We start from the raw sequence: 26,085 nt of genomic DNA, 5'->3' as shown, positions 1-26,085 counted from the left end.
TTGATCAGTTGTAACAAATGTGCCACTGTGGTGGAGGATGTTGATAATGGGGGTAGATATTCATGTGTGGGATCAGGGGATAATCTTTGTCCCTTCCTCTCAGTTTTGCTGTGAGTCTTAAACTGTTCTGAAAAACTTAAGTATTTTCTTAAAAAAAAAAACTTGAAATAGAAGTGTGAAATGTGATGTGTAATATATTTTGCTTGGTAAGTACATATTTGGGTTTATATATGAAAGGTTGGCTTCCCAGGTGACTTGTTGGATAAAGAATCTGTCTGTAATGCATTCTTTGAAACTTGCAGAATTTGCTCTTTTGGAAACATCTCTTTTTAAAAAAAAATTATTAATTTTTGTCTGTGCGGGGTCTTCATTACTACATGGGCTTCTTCTTGTGGTGGCTTCTCTTGTTGGGGAACACGGGCTTTAGGGCACGCAGGCTTCAGTAGTTGAGACACGGGGCTCAGTAGTTGCGGCTTGCAGGCTTTAGAGCACAGGGTCAGTAGTTGTGGCTCACAGGCTTAGTTGCTCTGAGGCATGTGGGATCTTCCTGGACCAGGGATCAAACCCATGTCTCCTGCATTGGCAAGTGGATTCTTTACCACTGAGCCATCAGGGAAGCCCAGAAATATCTCTCTATGTGTGAAGTTTTCTGGAAATTTGGAAAAATTTTATTCATTTTTTAAAATCTCAATGCATCATTGAAAAAAGCTGCAGAAAGTTTGCTAGACAAAAAGAATGCTCGTTATGAAGCTAGGGCACCAGAAAGCTGAATTTTGAAAAGTTAATCTCGGCTTTGAAGTCCTGGGTGAGTCAAAGAAAATGTGGACACATGTGAATCAGCTCATTTGTGTCCTCTGCTGGTGTGGTTTTTCTCTTCCGAATTCTTTTTTTTTCTTAGTGTAGAATTTTAGATGAGGTTAATCAGATACAAATATATATGCTTTGAACAATGTACAGTGAAATTCCAATCTTTTAAAACTCGTAAAAAATTTGAAGGCTATTTATTTTGCAAAAACAAAATGTGAAGAAATGAACATTTACAGAGGGAAAAAAAAACCCAAATTTGAAGAGGAGTGCCAGGAGAAGCAACAGGAAATGCTGATCTTACATTGCCTGAAGAAATCAAAATAGTGAGGTTGAGTGTCCCAGCCATTTTCACTAAGAACTGGAGACTTGTTTTAAAGCAATAGATCAGATATCTGTGTTCACTGTCATTCAGCCATTTTCTCTGATTATGCCAAAGAAATACTTGAGAAGTGGAAATTTTTTGAATATAGGGGCATTTGTAAGCAGTTGGAATGGATTTCAAGGAAACGGACATGGATACTACTGCATTTTTTGAAATTTAATGTGAAGTTGAGTTTTTATGAATCTTGACAAAACTTACCTTTGTCTAATACTTTCCCAAAATATTTGTATATCTTTAGATTCATCTGAAAAAAGCATTTCTCAATTAAAATTAACAAAAGATGTTTTTCCATCAACTCTTCAAGGATAGATTGACAAATCGGACTATATTCTTTGTAGAACATATACATATAAAGATCAGTTCTTGACAGTCTTAGAAATTAAGGCTCAAAATAGCAAATAGTATTATCCATCACTAGAGCAAACCAGTATGTAAATACTTAAATAAAAACCAGTGTGTAAATATTATTACAAATAATAATTTGTAAATTATTTTTACAAATAATATAATTTATAAATCCAGTAGTTTTTATAGTCTGATATTTATTTTACTTCAGAAAAGGTATGATTATTCATATGGCATTTAAATACAAAAGAACTTTCAGTGTCTGTATTTTTTCTGGCCATTATCATTATTCATTTTATTTCATTATTACTGAAAGTAATTTTGTCATATAGAAGAAGATATATTAAAAAGTGCTCCTATCTAGTATCTCTCGGGCTAAGTCACTTCAGTCATGTCCGACTCTGTGTGACTCTATGCCAGGCCCCTCTATCCATGAAATTCTCCAGGCAGGAATACTGGAGTGGGTTGCCGTGTGCTCCTCTGGGGAGCTTCCTGACCCAGGGATCAAACTTGTGTCTCTGTGTCTCCTGCATTAGCAGGCAGATTCTTTTACACCAGTGCCACATGGGAAGCCCATTAGTATCTATCAGATGTGCTAAGTACACATTTGGCTATAAAGATAACAAGTAGCTATGCTGATGTAAACTTCAACCTGTTAATTTCTGTTTGTGCTGCCATCTGCAGACTTCTAGGTCATGACAAGGAAAGCTTCTTTTGTATCCTTCTGCACAGGTCTGTTTGAGGAGAGCTCTTTGTGGAGATCCAGCACTGGTTTTCTTAATATTTATACATATTAGAGGACTTACAGAGCACACAGAAATGTGGGCTTTGGTTGTTTCTAAAAATGCATGACAGTAGATGTGAAATTATTTTAGAAAGTGTACTTTGGAAATACATGAAGATTATTTGAAAAATGTTTCAAATACCACTTGTCAATGTTTAGAAATGTTATTTTTTTTTTAAAGAGAAGAAACATTCTTTTGAAAATCTAATGATACTGTGACAGCTTTTCAAGTATTAATATTTGATTACAAACAGCTAAGAAGTAATCAATGCTTCATTACATCATCATCTGTTTGGCCCGCCAGAGAAAGAAATTTGAAAGTATTGTATATACTCATCAGTCACAAACCTCTTAAGCCCCTTTAGATAAGATATTCCTAACTTTTGTCTAAAAAATATGTTCAGTTATCCTGTGCTTTTATTTATTTTTTGTTTTGTTTTTTTATCCTGTGCTTTTAAAATTAATCCTATTTAAAAAATTAAATCATGAAACTAATTTTAAAAGTTGTTTATTGAGGTGCTAATAGAACTTTCAACATTAAATAGAAAAGTTTGGAGGTTAAATTAATATAATTTTTTTATTATATATATATAAATTAATATAAATTAAATTTTTTAAATTCAAGCTGCTTGACTTACACATTTATGTTCTCAGATATTTACACCCTTTTCTACTTTTAGACAGTAACTTTTGAGCTGTTTAAAATATTTTTGATCTTGTAAAGAGATAGTATATTCACTGTAGATGTAAATATGTTACTCAGGGGTCTTTTCAGAAAACCTTTCTCAGAGCGCATTATTTTCTCTGAGGTAAAATATTTGCTGTAGAATAAGGCTTTTATGTTACCTGGTGAAACTGCCGGAGGACATGGTTTTACAGACACTAGTCATAGACCGACCAGCCTGTGACCTGTCCAGGGATGTGCAGGGGGCAAAGTGCCCGATCACTACTGCTTCATCTCTGAGGCACTGGCAGATGTTTTAAAGTTTACTTTGCTGGGGTCATAAAATTGTTACCGTCAGAACTGGGATATAGGGATAGCTGTATTTTCATGAAAACATTTGCACAGTAAAGAAAAAATAGGTTAGAAGGTGTGTTTTATTGTTAATACTATTTGTAGCATTAATAAATATAAAGACTAATGAGTTCTGTTTTCCAAATTGTTGTTGTTTAGTTGCTAAGTTCATGTCTTACTCTTCGTGAACCCATGGACTGCAGCCCACCAGGTGTCCCTGTCCCTCCCCATCTCCCGAAGTTTGCCCAAGCTCATGTCCATTGCAAGGGTGATGTCGACCAGCCATCTCATCCTCTGATGCCCTCTTCTCTTTCTGCCCTCAATCTTTCCCAGCATTAGGGGCTTTTCCAATGAGTCAGCTGTTCGCATCAGATGACCAAAATACTGGAGCTTCAGCTTTAGCATCAGTCCTTCCGAGTATTCAGGGTTGATTTCCCTTAAGATTGACTGGTTTGATCTCCTTGCTGTCCGAGGGATTGTACTATATACTAGGTCTTTGTTATTTTCCATTCTTTATATACTAGTTTGCATCTGCTAACCCAAACTCCCACTCCGTTTCCCCCCATGCTCTCTTTGGCAACCACATGTCTGTTCTCTAGGTCAGTGAGTCTGTTTCATAAATAAGTTCATTCGCCTCACATTTTAGATTCCACATACAAGTGATATCATATGGTATTTGTCTTTCTGACTTACTTCACTTAGTATGATAATCTCTATGTCTATCCATGTTGCTGCAAATGGGCATTATTCTTTTTTCATTCCAGTAGTATTCCATATTGTATATATACCACATCCACTGTATCCATTTCTCTGTTGGACATTTAGGTTGTTTCTGTATCTTGGCTATTGTGAATAGTGCTGTTGGGAACACAGAGTTACATGTATCATTTTGAATTATAGTTTTATTTGGATATATCACTAGGAATGGGATTGCTGGATCATATGGCAACTCTATACTGTTTTTCCATAGTGACTGCACCAACTTACTCTCCCACCAACAGTGTAGGAGCATTCCCTTTCCCCATACCCTTTCCAGCATTTGTTATTTTTAGACTTTTTAATGATGACCGTTCTGACTGGCCTGAGGTGTTATCTCATTGTAGTTTTGATTTGCACTTCTCTAATAATTAGCAGTGTTGAGCATCTTTTCCTGTGTCTGTTGGCCATCTGTGTCTGTTCTTTGGAGAAATGCATGTTTATATCTTCTGGCTATCTTTTGATTGGGTTACTTGGTTTTTTTATATTAAGCTGCATGAAGTACTAAGTGAAGTCGCTCAGTCGTGTCCTATTCTTTGTGACCCCATGGACTGTAGCCTACCAGGCTCCTCTGTCCATGGGATTTTCCAGGCAAGAGTACTGGAGTGGGTTGCCATTTCCTTCTCCAGGGGATCTTCCCAACCCAGGGATCGAACCCAGGTCTCCCACATTGTAGGCTGACACTTTACTCTCTGAGCCACCAGGGAAGCCTTGGAAGCATGAGCTGTTTGTAAATTTTGGAGATTAAGCCCTTGTCAGTCACATTATTTGCAAACCTTTTTTCCCAGTCCATAGGTTCTTTTTGTTTTGTTTATGGTTATGGTTTCCTTTGCTGTGCAAACAGTTGTAAATTTGATTAGATCCCATTTGTTTATTTTAGCTTTTATTTCTGTTGCCTTGGGAGACCAGCCTAAGAGAACTTGGGTATGATTTGTGTCAAAGGATGATTTGCCTGTGTTCTCTGCTAGGAGTTTTATGGCTGCAGGTCTTCTGTTTAGGTCTTTAAGCCATTTTGAGTTTATTTTTGTGTATTGTGTGAGTGCGTGTTCTAATTTCTCTGGTTTACGTGCACTGATTTACAGCTTTCCCAGCACCACTTGCTGAAGAGACTTTTTCCCATTGTATATTCTTGGCTTCTTTGTCAAAGAGTAATTACCATGGGTGTGTGAGTTTATTTCTGGGCTCTCGTTGTAATGGGTCTTTTATGCATGTAAGATATTGTAATATAATGCATTGGCTATTTGAAAAATGTTGATGTCTGGAGATTTTTAAATGTTTCCAGATGTTAAAATATTTCAGTATATAAAATCACATTCACATTTGTTAATACCACTGTCAATAACTTCTGAAATGTTTTTAAGTATTGGGAAGTCTCAAGCTCTTGGTAGGGGGTACAAGTTTTCCTAGATCCTAATTTTTAACTGTTATTTGCCTTGAAATGACAAGGCTCAGTTAGTCATTTTCAAGAAAATGTCTAGCAAGTCACCAATCTGAATAAACATAGTTAGTCTGGTGGTTCTTTCAAGTTAAAATAAAGCTTTATGAACCAGATGGCTAATTCAGCTTACAACTCAAACTGTGGCCCAGATGCTTTTCCTAAAGACATCCATCCTGCATGATGCTTTATTCATAGTTGCCGTTTCATCATTGCATCACACAGTCTACTACAATCATGTGTATTCAAGATTGGGATTTAATAGAATTAATGATTTTTTGCTTTATCAAGGACGTCCTTAAGTGAAACTGGCTCCTCCCACCAATAATGCATGAAGGTGAGGAATATAGTGACTACCAGCATAAATTGGAGACACTGCCTTGATTTCTGCCAAGGCACTAGCAATGTTACCCTCTGTAAAACTCTCTGAGCTAGTATGTGTGCTTCTCTAGCAAATGCAGTGTGATAACCAACCCTACGAGATGTACTGGTGGCTTTTTTCATTTCTAGTTTGAAAAATATGATAACATGACATAAACAATATACTACAGTGTAGTAAAGAATGTACTGCTTTCAGAAGAGCTTATAGCATCTAAGTTTAAAATATTCAATTTCTTTTTCTTCATACTTAGAATGATTGGTCTCAAAATGATACTACAATGTAACTGGTACCATAAATATTATTGTTGTTTACATGTTCCATTGCATAATGTGTGCGTGCTAATTTGCTGCAGTTGTGTCCAACTCTTTGCAATTCTGTGGACTGTAGCCCGCCAGGCTCCTCTGTCCATGGGATTCTCCAGGCAAGAGTACTGGAGTGGGTTGCCATTTCCTTCTCCAATTGCATAATGCACTATAAGATAAATTATTAACATTTATAAAGTTGAAGGGAATATGGCTTTCATCACAATCTCGTTTCTTATTATTTTTCCCAGTTTCTTTGGAGTAGATTCCTCCCTTCCTTGAGTCAGAAGACTCTGATAAGTCAGTTTCATTTTTTCCAGCACTTTTAAATGTAGACAGTGTGGTTGTAGGTGAGAATGTTAATCTTCTAGTCCCATTTTAAGACAATAAGATAAAAATTAGGAAAAACATTATAAGTTTTCTTTTAGAATGAGATGAAGTATCGTAAATGAGTCTCAAAAATCAAAATTTATTTTTATTTGAAAACTTAAAAATTATTACTTGAACAAGTTAACAAACGGTACCTCATCCTTTTGTGTTTCTGTTTAAGTTGCAGCAAAAACTTTGGGTTTAAAAATAAGAATTTATTGAACAGGAATGAGGCTACAGAGATTATAGCAGGAGTAATCACCAACAGCTAGGAAGAGCGGGTAGTGCTGAGAACGCATTGAGCTAACCTCTGAAAACGTACCTCTTTATGCCCTCAACCTCTGCTATAGAACACACCAGAATGTATAAACACAAATTCCTTTAGCTGTCAGAATGATGTCATCACACATCTTGTAGCTTCTGGAAAATTCCATCGTACCCTCAAAAGAGTAAGAGTGAAAAAGGCATTTAATGTTTTAGCTTTACTGTGAAGATAGTTTTGAACTCAGAGATCCCCTTGAAAGGTTCCCAGGGATCCCGTATGGTCCCCTAGTCACACTTAACTAACTGTTGTTCTAGATGTTTGAAACAACCATCAAGATGTTTGAAAGTTACCTCTGAAAATAACCATTTTTTTAAAGAACATTTTTGCATCCTAAAGCAGATGTGGTAATTCCATGTCAAGGTCATCCTCATCAAAGCCTTGTTCTGTGTCTTCCTACAAAGTTAACTCTGGTATCTTTTGTTACGTCATATTAATTAGGGTAAGCGTCAGAAAGTGGAAGAACAGTGGGCACTTTTACTACATGAAATAAGTTGACCTATTAATTATTTTTAGTTAGAGAAGAAATGCATAATCTTATTTTCAAGATGAGGCTTTATTGGTTTGGAACTATCTCCCTCATTCCTTGATCTAGTTTATGGCTGGAAAGAATGAAGATCTGGATAAGAATACAATCTTTTCTAGTTTGCTGCTCATGCTTAACTGGGGAGAAATCTGGCTGGACTGTCTCTGGGACAAAGATCTTAGTTAGCTTCTTCTCACGCAGCAATGATAACTCCGTCCCTTCTTCCAGTTGAAACATCGCTCACATTTCCAGTCTCTCTACTTGTGCTCTCTCAGACATTGAGTTTGATGGATAATTAGTTGGATTAAATCGCCCATTAAACAAAATGGTTTTTATAATATTGAGCTCCTAAGATGGAAAATTGTTAAATAATGAAATACCTTGTGCTGTATTTCTTTGATTCTAAGATGCACGTTTTGGCAGATTTTAATAACACTGAAATGAGAACATGTTTTTCAAAGGTGTATCTGCTTAACTGGTGACTTTTCTCCCCCACTTTTGTGAAGTAGTATCAATTTTTGTTTTAATTTTGAAATGTTATCTCAAATATATATTTTTTGACATTATTGCAAATGCTACTTCGTAGGAAAGACAATGTATTTTCACTCTTTAATGGTTTCTGTGTTTTTCTTCTCAAAGAGAAATAACAGAATCTGGCAATAATTTATATATATTTTCTTAAAAATGCTCTTTCACATTAAGAGCTTCAAGTGGATAGAAAATTAACACTAAATTATGTTCATAGAAACTGCTCAGAAGTTTGCTTTTTAAAAAAAAAAACTTTTTTTTTTTTAAGGCTATAGTAAATAATATAGTTTGGTTTTGGCATATGCTTATGTTTTAAATTTTATATTCATTATTTAATTCTGTTAACAATAGGTTTATTTTAGGACAGTGGAACTTGTAGAAGAGCCCATACAAGATTCTCCTGGTCTGAGTTTCTACTTCAAAATTAATGGCCTTCCCATATTTCTGAAAGGCTCGAATTGGATCCCTGCAGATTTATTCCAGGATAGAATAACCTCTGCCATGTAAGTTATCATCTTTATTTCTTGTTCCTCTTATTATTATCAATCCCACAGAGCTTAAGAGCTACTCATTTTAATTTTTTTTTTTTGTTCTGGTGGAGTGAACCAAGAGGTAACATATAATTCTAGGATGATGAAAACTCTAGAATGGAAAAAATTTTTAAGTCATTTCATTCTCATGAGCTATAGACCATCTTAGAGCTAAACTATTTGAGACTGCTGAAACTATCTAATTTTTATAAATTGTTTCCAGAGGAACAAGAAAATGGCTAATGTGCATCTTGGATAGTTAGCCCCTGTAAAAAAAAAAGATGATTAAATTTGACTTAAAAATTTTTTTTTGAAGAATACCATGGGGTTTTTTTTTTTGCTTGTTTGGTATGCTTTACCAAAAAAATGGTAAATGGTAAATTTGGTAATGCAGTGCTTTATCAAAACTATTTACTTCTTCATGCTAAGATATTTACACATTCTTCATGTTTATTATGCTTTAATAAAAAATACTAAAGAAATCTTCAAAGCGTTTTTCTGAAGCTCTGAGAATAGGAGTTAACAAGAAAATATTTCCTGATTAGATTTATAAACTACTATCTTTGTAATAGTAAAAATAAGCTTTGTGAGGTGAAAATAAACACATTTCAGTTCACTTCAGTTTAGTTGCTCAGTCGTGTCCGACACTTTGCGACCCCATGGACTGCAGTACGCCAGGCCTCCCTGTCCATCACCAACTCCCGGAGTCCACCCAAACTCATGTCCATTGAGTCGGTGATGCCATCCAGCCATCTCATCCTCTCTCTTCCCCTCCCCTCCTGTCCTCAATCTTTCCCAGCGTCAGGGTCTTTTCCAATGAGTCAGCTCTTCGCATGAGGTGGCCAAAGTATTGGAGTTTCAGCTTCAGCGTCAGTCCTTCCAGTGAACACCCAGGACTGATCTCCTTTAGGATGGACTGGTTGGATCTCCTTGCAGTCCAAGGGACTCTCAAGAGTCTTCTCCAACACCACAGTTCAAAAGCATCAATTCTTCGGCGCTCAGCTTTCTTTATAGTCCAACTCTATATCCATACATGACCACTGGAAAAACCGTAGCCTTGACTAGACGGACCTTTGTTGGCAAAGTAATGTCTTTGCTTTTTAATATGATATCTAGGTTGGTCATAACTTTCCTTCCAAGGAGCAGGCGTCTTTTAATTTCACGGCTACTGTCACCGTCTGCAGTGATTTTAGAGCCCCCCCAAAATAAAGTCAGCCACTGTTTTCACTGTTTCCCCATCTATTTGCCATGAAGTGATGGACTTACTTACATTATACAAATATGCATTGAGGTATATTATGTTTAGAATGTAGATGGGGTTGGTATATGTAAACTCTAATTTTGCCAAAAGTTATATTTATAATAATATCCTTTTACTTTAAAATGTGTAATATTTTTGAATTTCATATGAAAATAAAATCGTTCTCCAGACAGAGCATGGAAATTTTGCTGTCTCCTTTCCACCCTGGTGGCTCAGATGCATTTGCCTGCAATGCAAGAGGCCCAGGTTTGATCCCTGGGTTGGGAAGATCCCCTGGAGTTCACGCGTCCTAAGTTGCTTCAGTCATGTCTGACTTTGTTGACCCCACGGACTGTAGCGCACCAGGCTTCTCTGTCCGTGGAATTCTCCAGGCAAGAATACTGGAATGGATTGCAATGCCCTTCTCCAGAGGATCTTTCTAACCCAGGGACTGAACCCAGGGGTTGTCTCTTTCATCTCCTGCATTGGCAGAAGGTTCTTTACCACTAGCGCCACCTGGGAAGCTTCCCTGGAGTAGGAAATGGCAACCCACTTCAGTATTCTTGCCTGGAGAATTCCATGAACAGAGGCGCCTGGTGGGCTACAGTCCGTGGGGTTGCAAAGAGTCAGACACGACTGAGGACTAACACTTTGACTCTGCTCGCGGTAGGGTTTGGTGGCGACTGTGCAGCCCAGCTGGGCCAGTTAGTAAACCTGCCCATGGGTGTCTTTACTAGGAGCACGGTGCTCTGGGTCCATGGTCTTCCTGTTATTGGGCTTTTTCCTCCCCTTCTGGATGCCGTTCTGGAAATGGAAGATACATGCTGCCAAGGTGGATGCAAATTTCTAAACTTTCCTGAAGGTGATGTAAATAAGAATTAGAGCAAGAAGGAAATTTACTAGATAAGGGGGTACTGGACTGGAGGAATTGTTTTTAAAAAAAAAAAACGGATGAGAGTGAGCTAGAAACTAATATTCAAACTCTGATTTTTGTTTTATAGTTTGAAATGGTTATATAAAATGAACAGATAGTTTCTAAGGTTTACAACAGGAATAACTTTAAGACAAAAATTTAATTTTAAAAATAGTGTAATAGAGTGACTGAAAATTTAGAAGGCAGAGAAAAGATATCACTCATAATTTTTCTATGTTTATTTTTATGTGGTTACAGTTAGAAAGTGAAGTGAAAGTGTTAGTCGCTCAGTCGTGTCCAACTCTTTGCTACCCCATGGACTGTAGCCTGCAGGCCCCTGTGTCCATGGAATTCTCCAGACAAGAACACTGGAGTAGGTTGCCATTCTCTTTCCCAAGGGATCTTCCCAACCCAGGGATCAATCCCGGATGTCCTGCATTGTAAATGGATTCTCTACCATCTGAGCCATGAGCGAAGTCAATTATAATTACAGTTAATGTGTATATAATTTTGTCTCATTTTCTTCACTGTACATTGTATCCAAACCATCATAATTAAAACGTGTTCTTTTAACAGTGATTTGAAATGTGTTTATCACCCACAGCATATTTCTTAAAATTTTGTTCTTTTTTTTTTTAATGTTCCCAAGATTTTAAATTAGCATTTGTTTTAAAATTTTCTTCTGTAGGTTACGGCTCCTTTTGCAGTCTGTTGTGGATGCTAACATGAATGCTCTCCGGGTTTGGGGAGGAGGAATTTATGAGCAGGACGAATTCTACAAACTCTGTGATGAACTAGGAATAATGGTATGTAGTTGACAGCTCACCATTTTGTTGATACGTTACCATATCCTCAGTTTGACCTCCAGTGTTCTGAGTGGGGATATTGCCCATTCCTTTGTTTTTTTGTTGTTGTGTAGTTTATTTACAATGTTGTGCTAGTTTCAGGAATACAACAAAGTGATTCAGTTATACATATATTGCATATTCTTTTCCATTATGGTTTATTTCAGGATATTGAATAAAGTTCCCTGTGCTATGCAGTAGGTCCTTATTGTTTATCTATTTTATAGGTAATAGTTTGTATTTGCTAATCCTCAACTCCTAATTTATCCCTCACCACCTCCTCCTTTGATAACCATAAGTTATATTTCTCTTTCATAAATTCATTTGTGTCATTTTAGATTCCACATATAAGTGGTATCATAGCCCATTCCTTCTTTTCTCAGAGCCAAGAATGATGTTCCACTTTTTTTTTTTTTTGGCAGAGAAATAAATAGCATCTAGCAAACCCAGAGCCATAATTGATAGCAAATATCATAATTATTTGATTATTTTAAAATGATAGACATGCTGCATATTGGTTATATCTAAGCATATATCTATATTTTCTTTGTAACTCTCTTTGTGATAAGAGGTTAAGCATAAAAAGAAAAATAAAATATTAAAAAATTTTAACTTTAAGGAGATCTAACAAGACCTAGAGAGAAGAAAAATGATTACATTTTAAAAGATGTGTTTAATACTCTCATTAAGTACCTCTGAACATGGTTTGCATTGGTGAGGGTTAGAACAAAGGAAATATGTTCTTTTAATTCTAGTGTTGCAGTTCTAAGATATAAAGCACTTCATAGAAGAGTAGTAATTTTAATAACATTGATAATGCCGATGGTCATGATGTATCAATATTCTGTAATACTCTGGGCATTGTTCTCAGTGCTCTGCATTTATTATTGTATTTCATCTTCATGCCCACCATATGAGGTAGTTACTGTTGTTCTCTATCCCCCTTTTACTGGCATGTGGAGACTTAACTAACTTTCCCAAACTCACACAGTGGGTATATGGTGGAAATGAAGTTCTGACTCAGGCCAACAGATATGGCTCTGTGCTCTAAACCACTCTCCTTGTGGTCTCCCTGAAGGGTGCATCCTGAGTCGTGTTTGGCACTTTGCAACCTGTGGACACTCGTCCAGCAAGCTCCTCTGTCCATGGGATTCTCCGGGCAAGAATACTGGAGTATGTTGCAGTTTCCTACTCCAGGGGATCCTCCCAACCCAGGGATTGAACTCGTTTCTCTTAGCGTCTCCTACATTAGCAGGTGGATTCTTTACCACTAGCGCCACCTGGGAAGCCCAATTGCACTTAACGTGGTTTCCTCTCTAAAATGTCCATGAAGTGATCCTTTTGGCCATGAAAAGTTAATCCTTTGATTTTAAAAAAAGTATGTTTCTTAACAGTCTGGGCCATTTCTCAAAACCAAATTCCTGGTGAAAATTAGAATGAATTAGAAATGAGGAGAGGTTGGGAGACATCTTTACTGAATTTCATATTCTCCACAACACAAGCACTATTTCCTTATTTGAATTCCTCTGTTTTTTTTTTTTTTCTTTTCTGCCCACCTAATGTTTTCTTTTCTCAGGCTTCCCTACAGTCCTAGAGAGTTTGTAAAGTGCGTTTCCCAGTACCTCATGCCTTGCGCTGAGAAAACGGTCACACACTTCAGGCTAAGTTGATTTTTGTTTGCATGAAAGATGATGCCCAAGGTTTAGGACAGAGAATTTCCTTCTGTGCAATGAAATCTATGGGAGTACTGAGTTGCCTCTTATTTGATTTGCTAGATATGGCAGGATTTTATGTTTGCCTGTGCACTTTACCCAACCGATGAGGGTTTCATGGATTCCGTGAGAGAAGAAGTCACTCAACAGGTATGTCATTGCCATTCCAAGAAGTAAAGGCTTAAGTTTTAGTTTCGCCTTTTGTTAAACCTGTCCGTGTTTTTTCTTGTTTTAAATTCCATTGAAGTATAGCTGATTTACCATGCTGTGTTTAATTTCTTTTCTTTTTTTTTCTTTTTGTTCTCTTTATTAAATCCCATGGGAGGAAAAAAAAAAATCAGCCAGGTGATTGACTCCTTGAGTGATTCCATCCTGTCTCATGGTTCTAATTCCACTTATTGGTGGATGACTGTCAGATTTACTCCTGGCCCTGACTTCTCTGCTGAATTCCTGGTTCTTATTATCCAGCTCCCTGCTTGGAACCCCTACCTGGAGGTGTAATAGGAATCTCAAATGTAACATGTCTAAACCAAACTTATATTACCTTTCCCAGACTTGCTTTTCTTGCTGTGTTCCCCACCTCAATAAATGGCAATACCAGTCTTTGAATTTCTCAGGCCAAAAATTTTGATTCTTAACTCCTTGATTTCTGTTGCATTCCACATATAAATACCTTATATTTATAGATCTGTAAATGCAAAGAAGTGATTATATCCTAGCTCTGTTCACTGAAAAATCTTAAAAACAGTGAACAGCCTAGTCATATTGAGCATCCTTATATTGAAATAGTCTTTCCCACTAAAAGAAGGGTTCTTAGAGGAATGGCTGGTTCCAGGTCTGGAGCAAGAGGTATATTAGATGATGCTGGAATATTTTGGCATACAAATAACAAGGAAGCTACCAAAGATATGTTAGAAGAACGTTGATGAGACTGACTGACCAAAAGTGGGACAATTTGAAATTCAGTAAGGATAAGAATGTCAGTGGATCGAAATCCATCGACTATGTTAAAATCTTTAAGTTCATCATTGGTGTCTGTGAATGTATATTTGTGGGGAAAACCAAAAGAAATGAAAAAAATATTATGACACTCAAGATAGTGTCTTACTTACTTTTGGAAGGAAGGAATGACTATGATTAGGAAGGGGTACATGAGGGCTCCTGGGGTGTTGGTGAAGATTTCTTAGCCTAGATGGTGTTGCAAGTGTGATTGCCTTATAATAATATAATTCATTGTATCATAGTTTGTTTTCTGTGTCTGTTTTTTCTTAAGTTTAGAAAGTGAGCATTGAATCATCCCTTACTCAGAGCCCTCTAGATACAGTTAAAGATCCTCACCATGCACTTTCTTGTCTCTGCCTGTCTCCCCAGCCTCCTTAGATACCATATTCCCCGTACTTTCCCTGACCTGGAATGCCTTGCCTGTTACCCTTCCCTGCGGATGATCTGAATCGTTCTTTTTCTGACTCGTCTTACTTTGGGCATGACTCTGGGAAGAAACTTACTATGTCTACAAGTCTAGATTAGGTCATTTTCCCTTTGTGTTACATACATCACACTTGAAATTACTTGTTCAATGTTTTGTCACTCCATCAAGATTGTAATCTCCCTGAGGCTTAGGGCAAGTTCCCCCATGACCCGGCTGTGTTATTCATCCGATGTATAGGTGGATGGATGAGTGAATAACTTTTAAAATATAATTGTAGTTATGTAGGTTGTAAACATTTCAGTTTTATTTTTAACTTTCCTTCACGCAATTAAAATATATCTATGTGTTCTCAGTTCTTTTATGTATTATTAAAGAGAACTTTTTGTGCAGGGTTTATTAAAATTTTAAAGTAAAGCTCACCATAAAATTCTAGGTCAGTTTGAAGGGTGTGTACAGCATAGAGTCACTGAAGTTTTTTGTCTCTTCGGTATTTGTATTTTCATCAGTACCATAAGCATGCCTGTCACAGCTGGTTATAGCCCTCTTTTACCTGTATATGAAAAATGAAAGTGAAAATTGCTCAGTTGTGTCTGACTCTTTGCAACTGAATAGTCCATGGAATTCTCCAGGCCAGAATACTGGAGTGGGTAGCCTTTCCCTTCTCCAGGGGATCTTCTTAACCCAGGGATCGAACCCAGGTCTCCTGCATTGCAGGTGGATTCTTTACTGAGCTATCAGGGAAGCTACCTTATAAACAGTATTTTCAGAGGCAAATAAGGATATATTGTTTATAAGACTAGCTTAGAAAAAACACAAACTTTAATTTTTTAAATTACATATATCTCTTTAAGGTATTTTTAATACATCTCTATTTCACATGTGGATTACTTAGCATATTGAGTGGAGACCACAGTGAGAACAAAGTCTGTCGTGTAATCATCCATTCCAGTGCAAGAGAAGCTATGAAAACCAATAAGGTTATATTGCTAAAACATGTTCCAAAATAATTTCTCTTGACCATTAACTCATTCTGTTGTTCTCAGAGAGATTTAATTGCCCTCTTTTGCTGGGCTTATCTTTCAATGTGTCAGAAGAACTGAATCCTTTAACCTCTATGAAGGGCTGGCCTATAGTGAGCCCAGATCATGCAGGGCTTTCAGATTCCTCAGTTTCTTTTTCTGTATTTAGATATATTCAGTGACTTAACCTTAGTTGATTTCTTAAGACGTTGCTGTTCATTCGCTAAGTCATGTCCAACACTTTGCAGCCCCATGGACTGCAGCATGCTAGACTTCCCTGTCCTTCACCATCTCCCAGAGTTTGCTCAAACTCATGTACCTTGAAACACGATATCATCCAACCATCTCATCCTCTGTCGTCCCCTTCTCCTCCTGCCTGCAGTGTTTCCCAGCATCAGGGTGTTTTCCGATGAGTCAGCTCTTCCCATCAAGTGGCCAGAGTCTTAAGATATGACGTAGTTATTTCAGAGGACACACTCTTGATGTCTTAATCTTTTTTCCTTTAGAATGTTTCATGTCTTTGTAAATTGCAGAATCTCTGTGGTACTCACTTGCTTTGTAAAGCCCTCTGTACCTGTCCTGGTGGTTTTCTGATCTTGCTGGAGACTGTGTGGGACTTCAGTCCCTCTCTCAGCAGTGGTGTTTGTTCTGCCTTATTTGTTTCTTCCTCAGAAACTCCAACTTGCTTTTGAGAAACTAACCTCTGTAATGTAATGCCTCCTGCCCTTTGTATTTTTTAGAACCTTTTGTGGTGAGTCAGATAATGATGAGTTGATTTATTTTTCTCTTTAGTAAAAGGGATTATATTTTCATCAATTTTTATAAAAGAGAAGAGGAACCATATTTTATCAATGTTTATAAAATGTAGATAAAAAGAATGTCAGAGGTTTCTTAAAATGTCTTCCCACATGTAACATTACTGCTCATTTTCTGATGAGTTTTCTGATATGTAAAAATATACGTGCAGAAAGGCAATGGCTATAATTTTATGAATAATTACAACTCTGAGCCTTTTTATGTTGAGCATTTGAAAATTGTTTTATGTTTTCTTCAATTTTAGGTCCGGAGACTGAAATCTCATCCTTCCATCATCACATGGAGTGGGAATAATGAAAACGAAGCAGCACTAATGATGGGTTGGTATGATACACAGCCCAACTACTCGCATATCTACATCAGTGACTATGTGACGCTGTACGTGAAAAACATCCGAACGATCGTCTTAGAAGTAAGTTCATGGACTTCCCTGGTGGGCCAGTCGTTAAGATTCCATGCTTCCAGTGCAGGGGCTGCGTGTTGGATCCCTGGCCAGGGAACTGAGATTCTATATGCCTCTCAGCATGGAGTCCCCAAACTCAGCGTGCCTCAGCGTAACACAGCTTAGCACATGCGTGGCACTCAATGAATCCATCTGTGTCGTCCCAGTAGGAACTGGGATGTGGGGGAGAGAACCAATACAATGCCGTGCTCATTCTTGCTGTGCCAGAAGTAATAAAATCTTCAAAGAAAAAAAGTTCAGACATACCTCAGAGATACTGTGGATTTGGTTCCCTATACCACAATAAAGAGAATAGTGCAGTAAACCTAGTCACATGAATTTTTGGTTTCCTAGTGCATGTAAAAGTTATGTTTATACTGTGGTCTGTTAAGTGTGCAATAGCGTTATGTCTTAAGAAACAATGTACAGAGCTTAATAAAATAATACTTCCTTGGTAAAAAATGCTAACAATCACCTGGGCCTCAGCAAGCTGTAATTTCTTTGCGGGTTGAGGGTCTTGCCCCGATGTTGATGACTGTCAGCTAATCAGGATGGTGGTTGCTGAAGATTGTGTGATTGTGGCAATTTTTGAAAATGAGACAATCAAGTTTGCCACATCAATTGATTTCTGCCTTTCGGAATTGTTTTTCCACAGCACATAAGGCTGTTTGATAGCATTTTACCCACAAGTAAAACTTTCAAAATTGGAATCAGTCGTCTGCAACTCTGCCATTGCTTTATCATCTATTCTTATGTGATATTCTCTAAATCCTTTGTTATCATTTCAACTGTCTCTGCAGCATCTTCACCAGGAATGGGTTCTACCTCAAGAAACCAATTTCTTTTCCCATCCACAGGAAGCAACTCCTCATCCACTTAGGTTTTATCACAAGATTGAAGCCATTCCGTCAAATCTTGAGGCTCCACTTCTAATTCTGATTCTCTTGCTATGTCCAGCACATCTGCAGTTCCTTCCTCCACTGAAGTCTTGAACCCCTCAAGTCTTTCATGAGGGTTGGAATCAACTTCCTCCAAACTCCCATAGGAATGTTGACATTTTGACCTCTTCCCATGATTTGTAAATGTTCTTTCATGTCATCTAGAATGATGAATCCTTTCCAGAAGGTTTTCAATTGAATTTACCCAGATCTGTCTGAAGAATTTCTGTCTTTAGCCTTACAAAGTGTATTTCCTAAATAATGAGACTTGAAAGTCAAAATTACTTCTTGATCCATGGCTTCAGAATGGATGTTGTATTAGCAGGCATGAAAACAACATTAATCTCATTGTACATCTCCATCAGAGCGCTTGGGTGACCAGGTGTGTTGTCAATGAGTAGGAATGTTTTCTTCCTAGCAGTAGGTCTCAACAGTGGGCTTAAAATATTCAGGAAACCATGTTGTAAACAGATGTGCTGTCATCCACACTTTGTTGTGCCATTGATAGAGCACAGCGTAGAGTAGATTGAGCGTCATCCTAAAGGGACCTCAGATTTTTGGAATGGTAAGTGAGCATTGTGTGTGTGTGTGCGCACGTGTGTGATCAGTCGTGTCTGACTCTTTGTGACCCTGTGGACTGTAGCCCACCAGGCTCCTCTCTCCATGGGATTTTCCAAGCAAGAACACTGGAGTGGGTTGCCATTTCCTACTCCAGGGGATCTTCTCAACTTCAGACTCTTGTGTCTCCTGCATTGGCAGGCACATTCTTTACCACTGTATCACCCACTGGTTTCAACTTAAAGCCACCAAGTCCATTAGCTCCTAACAAGAGAGTCATCTTGTCTCTTGAAGCTTTGAAGCCAGCATTAACTTCTGTTCTCTAGCTGTTAAAGTCTCAGATGGCATTTCCTTCCAGTAGAAGGCTGTTTCGTCTACACTGAACATTTGTTGTTCAATGTAGCCACTTTTAAAAGTGATCTTAGCGAGATATTCTGGATAACTTGCTGCAGCTTCTACATCAAGCCCTTGTTGCCTCACTTTGCACTCTTATGTTATGGAAATGGCTTCTTTCCTTAAGTCTCAGGAACCAACGTCTGCTGGCTTCAGGCTTTTCTTCTGCAGCTTCCTCACCTCTCACTCAGCCTTCATAGCCTTGAAGAGAATTAGGGCCCAGCTCTGGAATAGGCTTTGGCTTAAGAGAGTATGTGGCTGTTTTGATCTATCCATAACTTCTCCATATCAGCAATAAGACTGTTCCGTTTTCTTATCATTCATGTTTTCACTGATGTAGCACTTCAAATATTCTTCAAGAAGTTTTCCTTTGCATTCACAACTTGGCTGGTGAATAGAAGTGAATAGGCCTCTGGTGAGAGAGGCCTGTCTTGGATTTTGACATGCCTTCCTCACTAACTTGAATCATTTCTAGCTTTTGATTTAAAGGAGAGGCATATTCTCTTGCTTTCACTTGAACACTTACTTGGCCTAATTTCAATATTGTTGTGTCTCAGGGAACAGGAAGGCCTGAAGAAAATGGCTGGTCTCTTCAGTCCCTCATGGAGGAATGGCTGGTCAGTGGAGCAGTCAGAATACCCACAATACTTAAATATTAAGTTTGCCATCTTATGTGGGTGGGGTTTGTGGCGTCCCAAAATAATTACAGTAATAACATCAAAGATCACTGATTACAGATCACTATAACAAGCATAGTAATAGTTTAAAAGTTGGAATTATTGTATAAATTACCAAAATGTGACACAGATACAAAATGAGCAGATGCTGTTGGAAAATGGCACTGATAGACTTGCTGGAGGCGCAGTTGCCCCAAACCTTCAATTTGTAGTAAAAATGGTGGGCCTGTCCTCCCCTTCTTTTTTTTTTAATTTATACACTTATACTTAAATATCCCATTAGATTTGCTTTGCCATCAAATGACCACCACAACAATTAATAGATCAGCAATGGAAAATATAGAGAATCCCAATATTTGGTGGGAATGATAATTATAACACTGGTAGGGATATTTCAAGACATGAAAAAGCTGAGACATGATTTTGGTTTTCTAAGATATAATTTCTGTAAGCATAAGGTCCTTGACTACTTACATACAGTCTAAGAAGGAATCTTCCTGTGAGCTTTAAAAGGAAAAAAGTAAGACAGAATGATCACATGTAACCTCACACAATTAACAAAACATCTATGATAATAATTAGGAAAATCTGAATGAAAGATGTGATAATAGAACTTTTTGATGGGTAGGATTTTTGAAAATGGAAAAAATGATGCATTTGGAAATCACTTTATGATAAAGTGATTTGGCAGATACATATACAGTATGTCTTCTACCACCTTGTGTAATTTTAAATTGGATTATTATTTAATTCACTTTGAATGTGTTGTACTGATGCTTATACACTAGTATTAAGGGCATTATAATTCTTTGAATGATGTTTAATTTTCAAAATAGCAAAAGATTTAACATACAAGAATGCAATTATCCAGCATTTAATCTTCCCGTTTTTGTTGTCTAAGATGACAACAAAGTAAAATCATAGAAAATAAAACTAAATGTTTGGAAACATTTAACAAATATTTGCAGATTTATATTCCAATATCTACTGTGTATTTTCAGGTTTTAAGGCCCTCACTGAGTTTCATGACACTTTCAAATAGTAGTGTTCAGTCACATATAGAGATTCATATCAAACCAAGTTCGCTTTGATACAGAGACCTATAACCTGATAAATGTAGGATGATGGAATTTTGTCTAAAGATTTTGAGAGGGCATAGATTTTCTGATTTAATTTGTAGGTAAATAGATGAATTGTTTATTTATTGGGTACGTTATTAAAATAGGCTAATATATTCTGTGATAACCCAACAACCCCAAATTTCCATGGCTCAGAACAATGAAACTCATTTCTTCTGTATGCTGCATGTCATTGGCAGGAAGGTTTCTCTTTTTATCATATACCATGAACTCCACTGTAGTTTTTAGTATATTTTCAGTATTTGCAACTATCATCGCTGTCTAAAATATACTGTATCTGTTAACACTGAGTCCCGATTTCTGCTCTGCCTTCTCCCAGGCAAATATTAATCTGCTTTCTTTCTCTATGGAGGTGCCTACTCTGGACATTTAGTGTAAGTAAAGTCACACAATAGGCAGTCTTTTGTGACTGGCTTCTTTCACTTAGCAAAATATTTTAGTTTCATCCATGTTGTAGCATGTATCAGTACTTCATTCCTTTTTGTTGTTGAATAGTATTTTATTATATGGGTATCCCACATTTGTTTATCTAGTCAGTTGATGGGCATTTGTATTTCCACGTTTTGGATATTTAAAAAAATTTTATTGAAGTATAGTTGGTTTATAACTATAAACCAAACTAGTTATGTTGATTTCTTCCATGTAGCAAGATAACTCAGTTATATCTATAATATATATTATTATTCATATTCTTTTCCATATGGGATTGTCATAGGGTCTTGAATATAGTTCCCCGTGTTATACAGTAGGACATTATTGTTCATCCTATATATAATGGTTTGTCTCCGCTAATCTCAAACTCCTATTCCTTTCCTCTCCTACCTCCCCGCCCCCCCCCCCACCCCGCTTGGCAACCACAAGTCTATTCTCTATATCTGTGAGTCTGTTTCTGTTTCATAGATACATCAATTTGTATTTTAGATTCCACATATTAGTAATATAATGATATTTGTCTCTCTCTTTCTGACCTACTCCATTTAGTATGATAACCTCTAGGTTCCTAGTAAAAATGGTGTGCCTGTCATGCTTTTTTTAAAAAAAATTGTTTACTTATTATTGGCTGTGCTGGGTCTTTGCTGTGCGGGCTTTCTCTAGTTGTGGAAAGTGGGGGGCTACTCTTCCTTGGGGTGCACAGGTTTCTCAATGTGGTGGCTTCTTTTGTTGCTGAGCACATGATCTAGGGCAACTAGACTCTCAGGCTCTAGAGCACAGGCTTAGTTGCTCCGATGTAGGTAACATCTTCCCAGACCAGGGATCAAACCCATGTCCTTCACACTGGCAGACAGACTCTGCACCACTGAGCCGTCAGGGAAGCCCTGTCATGCTTTTTAATGAAGTAGAATTTTAAGAATCTGTTTTAAAAATGCAACAGTTTGAATACTGATGTATATTTTTCTGTACTTTTCTTTTTTAGCGCAGCCCAGTAATGCTGCAACATATGAAAGGATTCATGAATTGACTTCTTTGAGAATTAACCTGTCTTTGAAACTTACCACATGTACACCAATGTTGCACTTTGAATCACAGGTTGTCAGGAACTCTTTGGAGTCTATCCATGGATCCCCAAAGGCCGAGAATGTCTGCATTAGATGATTTATTGATACACTGCTTCTTTCCCTCCCCCTACCTTTTAGTTCTTGAAGATATTAATATAGTGACTGTGCATGTGCTAAGTTGCCTCAGTCGTGTCCAGCTCTTTGAGACCCTGTGGGCTGTAGCCCGCCAGGCTCCTCTGTCCATGGGATTCTCTAGGCAAGAGTACTGGAGCGGGGTGCCATGCCTTTCTCCAGGGGATCTTCCCAACCCAGGGATCAGAGCTGCATCTCTTATGTCTCCTGCATTAGCAGGCAGTTTCTTTACCGATAGTGCCACCTGGGAAGCCCCAATATAGTGACTAATGTGAGTTAATTTTCTAATGATAAGCTAGTCATAATCCAAGCTCTAGTTAGTTATAACGCCTTGTTCTTTTGCCCTGCTGGATTTGATTTGCTAAGATTTTGGTAGGATTTTAAAATTTATATTCGCAAGTAAAATTGGTCCCTGATACCTCAGTGAGTAAAGAATCTGCCTGCAATGCAGGAGACACAAGAGATGCAGGTTCAATCCCTGGGTCGGGAAGATGCACTGCAGAAGGAAATGGCAACCCACTCCAGTATTCTTGCCTGGAAAACCGCATGGTCAGAGGAACCTGGAAGTTTACAGTCCAAGGGGTCACAAAGAGTCAGACACAACTGAGCAATTAAACCACCACCTGTTGCCCAGGAGTAGAATTGGGTGGTTTGTGACAGAGGTGATAAGATTAAGAATTGTAAACTCATTCCTAGAGGAGCCAAATTTGTTTTTAAAAATTGAATCAAGTAGATGAGGTTCACAAAGAAAGACCAGGGGACTATAGTGATAGGAGAATGGATGTTGGGTCTTACAACATTTATATGCAGTATTAAAAATGTTATCTAAAAAAATGTTATCTAAACATAATTATTCAGTTCAGTTCAGTCGCTCAGTTGCGTCCGACTCTTTGCAACCCCATGAGTTGCATGCAGCACACCAGGCCCCCCTGTCCAACACCAACTCCTGGAGTCCACCCAAACTCATGAGTTGGTGATGCCATCCAACCATCTCATCCTCTGTCGTCCCCTTCTCCTCCTGCCCTCAATCTTTCCCAGCATCAGGGTCTTTTCCAATGAGTCAGCTCTTCCCATAAGATGGCCAAAGTACTGGAGTTTCAGCTTCAACATCAGTCCTTGCAATGAACACCCAGGACTGATCTCCTTTAGGATGGACTGGTTGGAGCTCCTTGCAAGAAATATTTGGCCCATGGGACCCAGCTCGTAGTGTTTGGTGTGCATGTGCTAGCACTAACCTCACAGAATGAGTTAGGGGCCTTTTCCATTTTAATGTCTAGGAACAATATAAATAAAATAGTGATGATTGGCTTTGTTGAGACAAATTCACCAATGTAACAGTCTGGACATGCCAGAATGGACATGTAACAGTGACCTGGAGGGGCATAGGTTTTATTTTAGTTTGTTTTTTATTGAAGTACAGCTGATTTACAATGTTGGATTAATTGCTGCTGTGCAGCCAAGTGATTCAGGTATATATACACGTGTGTGTGTGTATGTGTGTGTGTGTGTGTGTGTATATATATGTATATATACCCTTTTTAAAATACTCTTTTCCACTGTGGTTTATTATAAGATACTATAGTTCCCTGTGCTATACAGTAGGACTTTGTTGTTTATCCATTCTATGAACTATTATAAAAGCTTATTAAGCATCTGTTAACCACAACCTCTCATTCTACCCCTCCCCCAGCTCTCTCTCCATTGGTAACCACCTGTCTGTTCAGTATGTCCGTGATTCTGTTTCATAGATAGGTTCATTTGAGTTATATTTCATATTCCACTTATAAACGAGATCATATATTTATCTTTCTCACTTCAGTTAGTACAATAATCTGTGGTTGCATCCATGTTGCTGCGAATAGCATTATTTCACTCTTTTGTTTTTTTTATATTTCACTCTTTTATGACTTAGTAGTAACCCATTGTATGTATGTATTACATCTTCTTTATCCACTCATCTGTTGATAGACATTTAGGTTGTTTACATGTCATGGCTATAGAATTGCATGTATCTTTTTGAATTATAGTTTTGTCTGTATGTGTGCCTGGGAGTGGCTTTACTGAATCGTATGGTAATTCTGTTTTTAGTTTTCTGAGTAACTGTCATACTGTTTTCCATAGGGACTGCGCCAATTTGCATCCTGGGGTGCATAATTTTTTTTAGCCCTCGTGTATTTAACATTTCCTGTGGTTAGTGTCCAATTTGGGTTTATAACTTCTTCTAAAGCTACAAATACTTAGGTTTTCTAGAAACATAGCATTGCATCTGGAATTTAGAGATATCCATGTACGTCGACATTCTTAATTTTAGAATGTGTAAGCTGGGAGCATCAGTTCAGGCTGAGAGATCTTTACGTGAAAGAAAGTTTAGTGAGGGTTCATGAAAAACATAGGTTCAAAGTTTTTGCTTATCTGTTATGCTAAGTAGTCATGTGTCGTGAAGAGTTTTTTTATTCACAAAATGTGATGGTATAAGGTTTAATATTTATAGAACACTTATCTGTTTACTCACAGTATTGGTATTATGTTTTTCATATCTGACAGGTTTACGAAATGGATATTAATGTCTGAGAATTTTCATTTTGTAGCTTAGTTCTTAAGAGCACATGACTCCAAATCCTGGCTGGGCCACATACTGTCCATAATAAACTTGAATAAATTACTTAATCTCCATTTTCCCATCTAAGAGTTAGCAACTCTTAAGAGATGTTATGTAGCTTAAGTGAGAGAGTGGATGGAAGGTGATTACACAGACCCTGGCACACAGTGGACTTTCACTAAATGCTTATCATCAGTATCATCTCTGCCGCTTTCCCTCAGCAAGAGAGGTCTTCAGATACTTTACAACTTTAATCTCTAATTTTAACACTCCACTGTTGAACTTCCATTAGTTTGTGTATACCACTTCTTATCCATCTTTGAAATGGCAGCATCATGCCTTTCTCTCAGGGGATCTTTGTTTTTATTTAACTTTTTTACAAGCTGTCATTTTTTTGGAGACATAGTTATGTTGCCATCTTGAACAGGGACCACTTCTTTCCTTCTTTCTTTCTTCCCACTCTCGCTCCCTCCCTCCCTTCTACAAACAGCTTGTGAGATCTTAGTTTCCCAACCAGGGGCCGGGCCCATGGCAGGGAAAACACCAAGTCTTAACCACTGGACTACCAGGGAATTTCTCAAGGGAATCTGTGTTTTTTTGTCTGTGTGTGTGTTTTTTTTTAATGATTTTGTGAGCGGTAAGTGATGTTTGCTAATTTATTTCAAGATGGACAGGATTAAGTGGTATATAATCATAACTGTTGTCATTTATATCAAAGTATAAAGCATTTAGGAGTCACGTACATTTGGGCTCCCCAGGTGGTGCAGTGGTAAAGAATCCACCTACTAATGCAGGAGCCTCAGGAGACGTGGGTTCAATCCCTGGGTCTGGAAGATCCCCTGGAGTAAGAAAGGGCAACCCGCTCCAGCATTCTTGCCCAGAAAATTCCATGGACAGAGGAGGCTGGCAGGCTACAATCGATGGGGTCACAAGAGAGTTGGACACAACTGAGCACACAGACACAGCACACAAAGCAAATTGATTCATCCACACACTTACAAAATGATCAGTCTTCTTTTGTAATTCATGCTTTTTAAAGAACAGTCATTCTCTTGGTCTATCTTATGGTATCTCTTGGTTCAAATAACCATTTAAGGTCATGATCTAGAAAGAAATCATCTGTGAGCTCTGAGACTAAAAATCAAACATCAAGCAGCAATTATACAAAAATGGAAATAAATAATAGTGCATTATCACAGGTGGATATTTTTAGGCAGAGACTCATTAGTAATTTTACTGACTGGCTTAACTTAC

General features: G+C 37.7%; 1 protein-coding gene across 1 annotated transcript in view; it reads left to right on the top strand.

Moving 5' to 3' along the window:
* The window catches only part of MANBA (mannosidase beta), a 124,188-nt gene that overhangs the window by 44,207 nt on the left and 53,896 nt on the right, over positions 1 to 26,085 (top strand). The window contains exons 8-11 of the mRNA XM_043438653.1: positions 8,305 to 8,456; positions 11,325 to 11,442; positions 13,257 to 13,343; positions 16,702 to 16,869. Coding sequence (XP_043294588.1) covers positions 8,305 to 8,456; positions 11,325 to 11,442; positions 13,257 to 13,343; positions 16,702 to 16,869 — 525 coding nt within the window. The remainder of the gene's footprint in view (positions 1 to 8,304; positions 8,457 to 11,324; positions 11,443 to 13,256; positions 13,344 to 16,701; positions 16,870 to 26,085) is intronic.

The sequence above is a fragment of the Cervus canadensis genome, chromosome 19 (genome assembly GCF_019320065.1).
Source record: "Cervus canadensis isolate Bull #8, Minnesota chromosome 19, ASM1932006v1, whole genome shotgun sequence".
Taxonomy (NCBI): domain Eukaryota; kingdom Metazoa; phylum Chordata; class Mammalia; order Artiodactyla; family Cervidae; genus Cervus; species Cervus canadensis.
The sequence above is the reverse complement of the archived record's forward strand: the minus strand, read 5'-3'. Positions and strand labels throughout refer to the sequence as shown.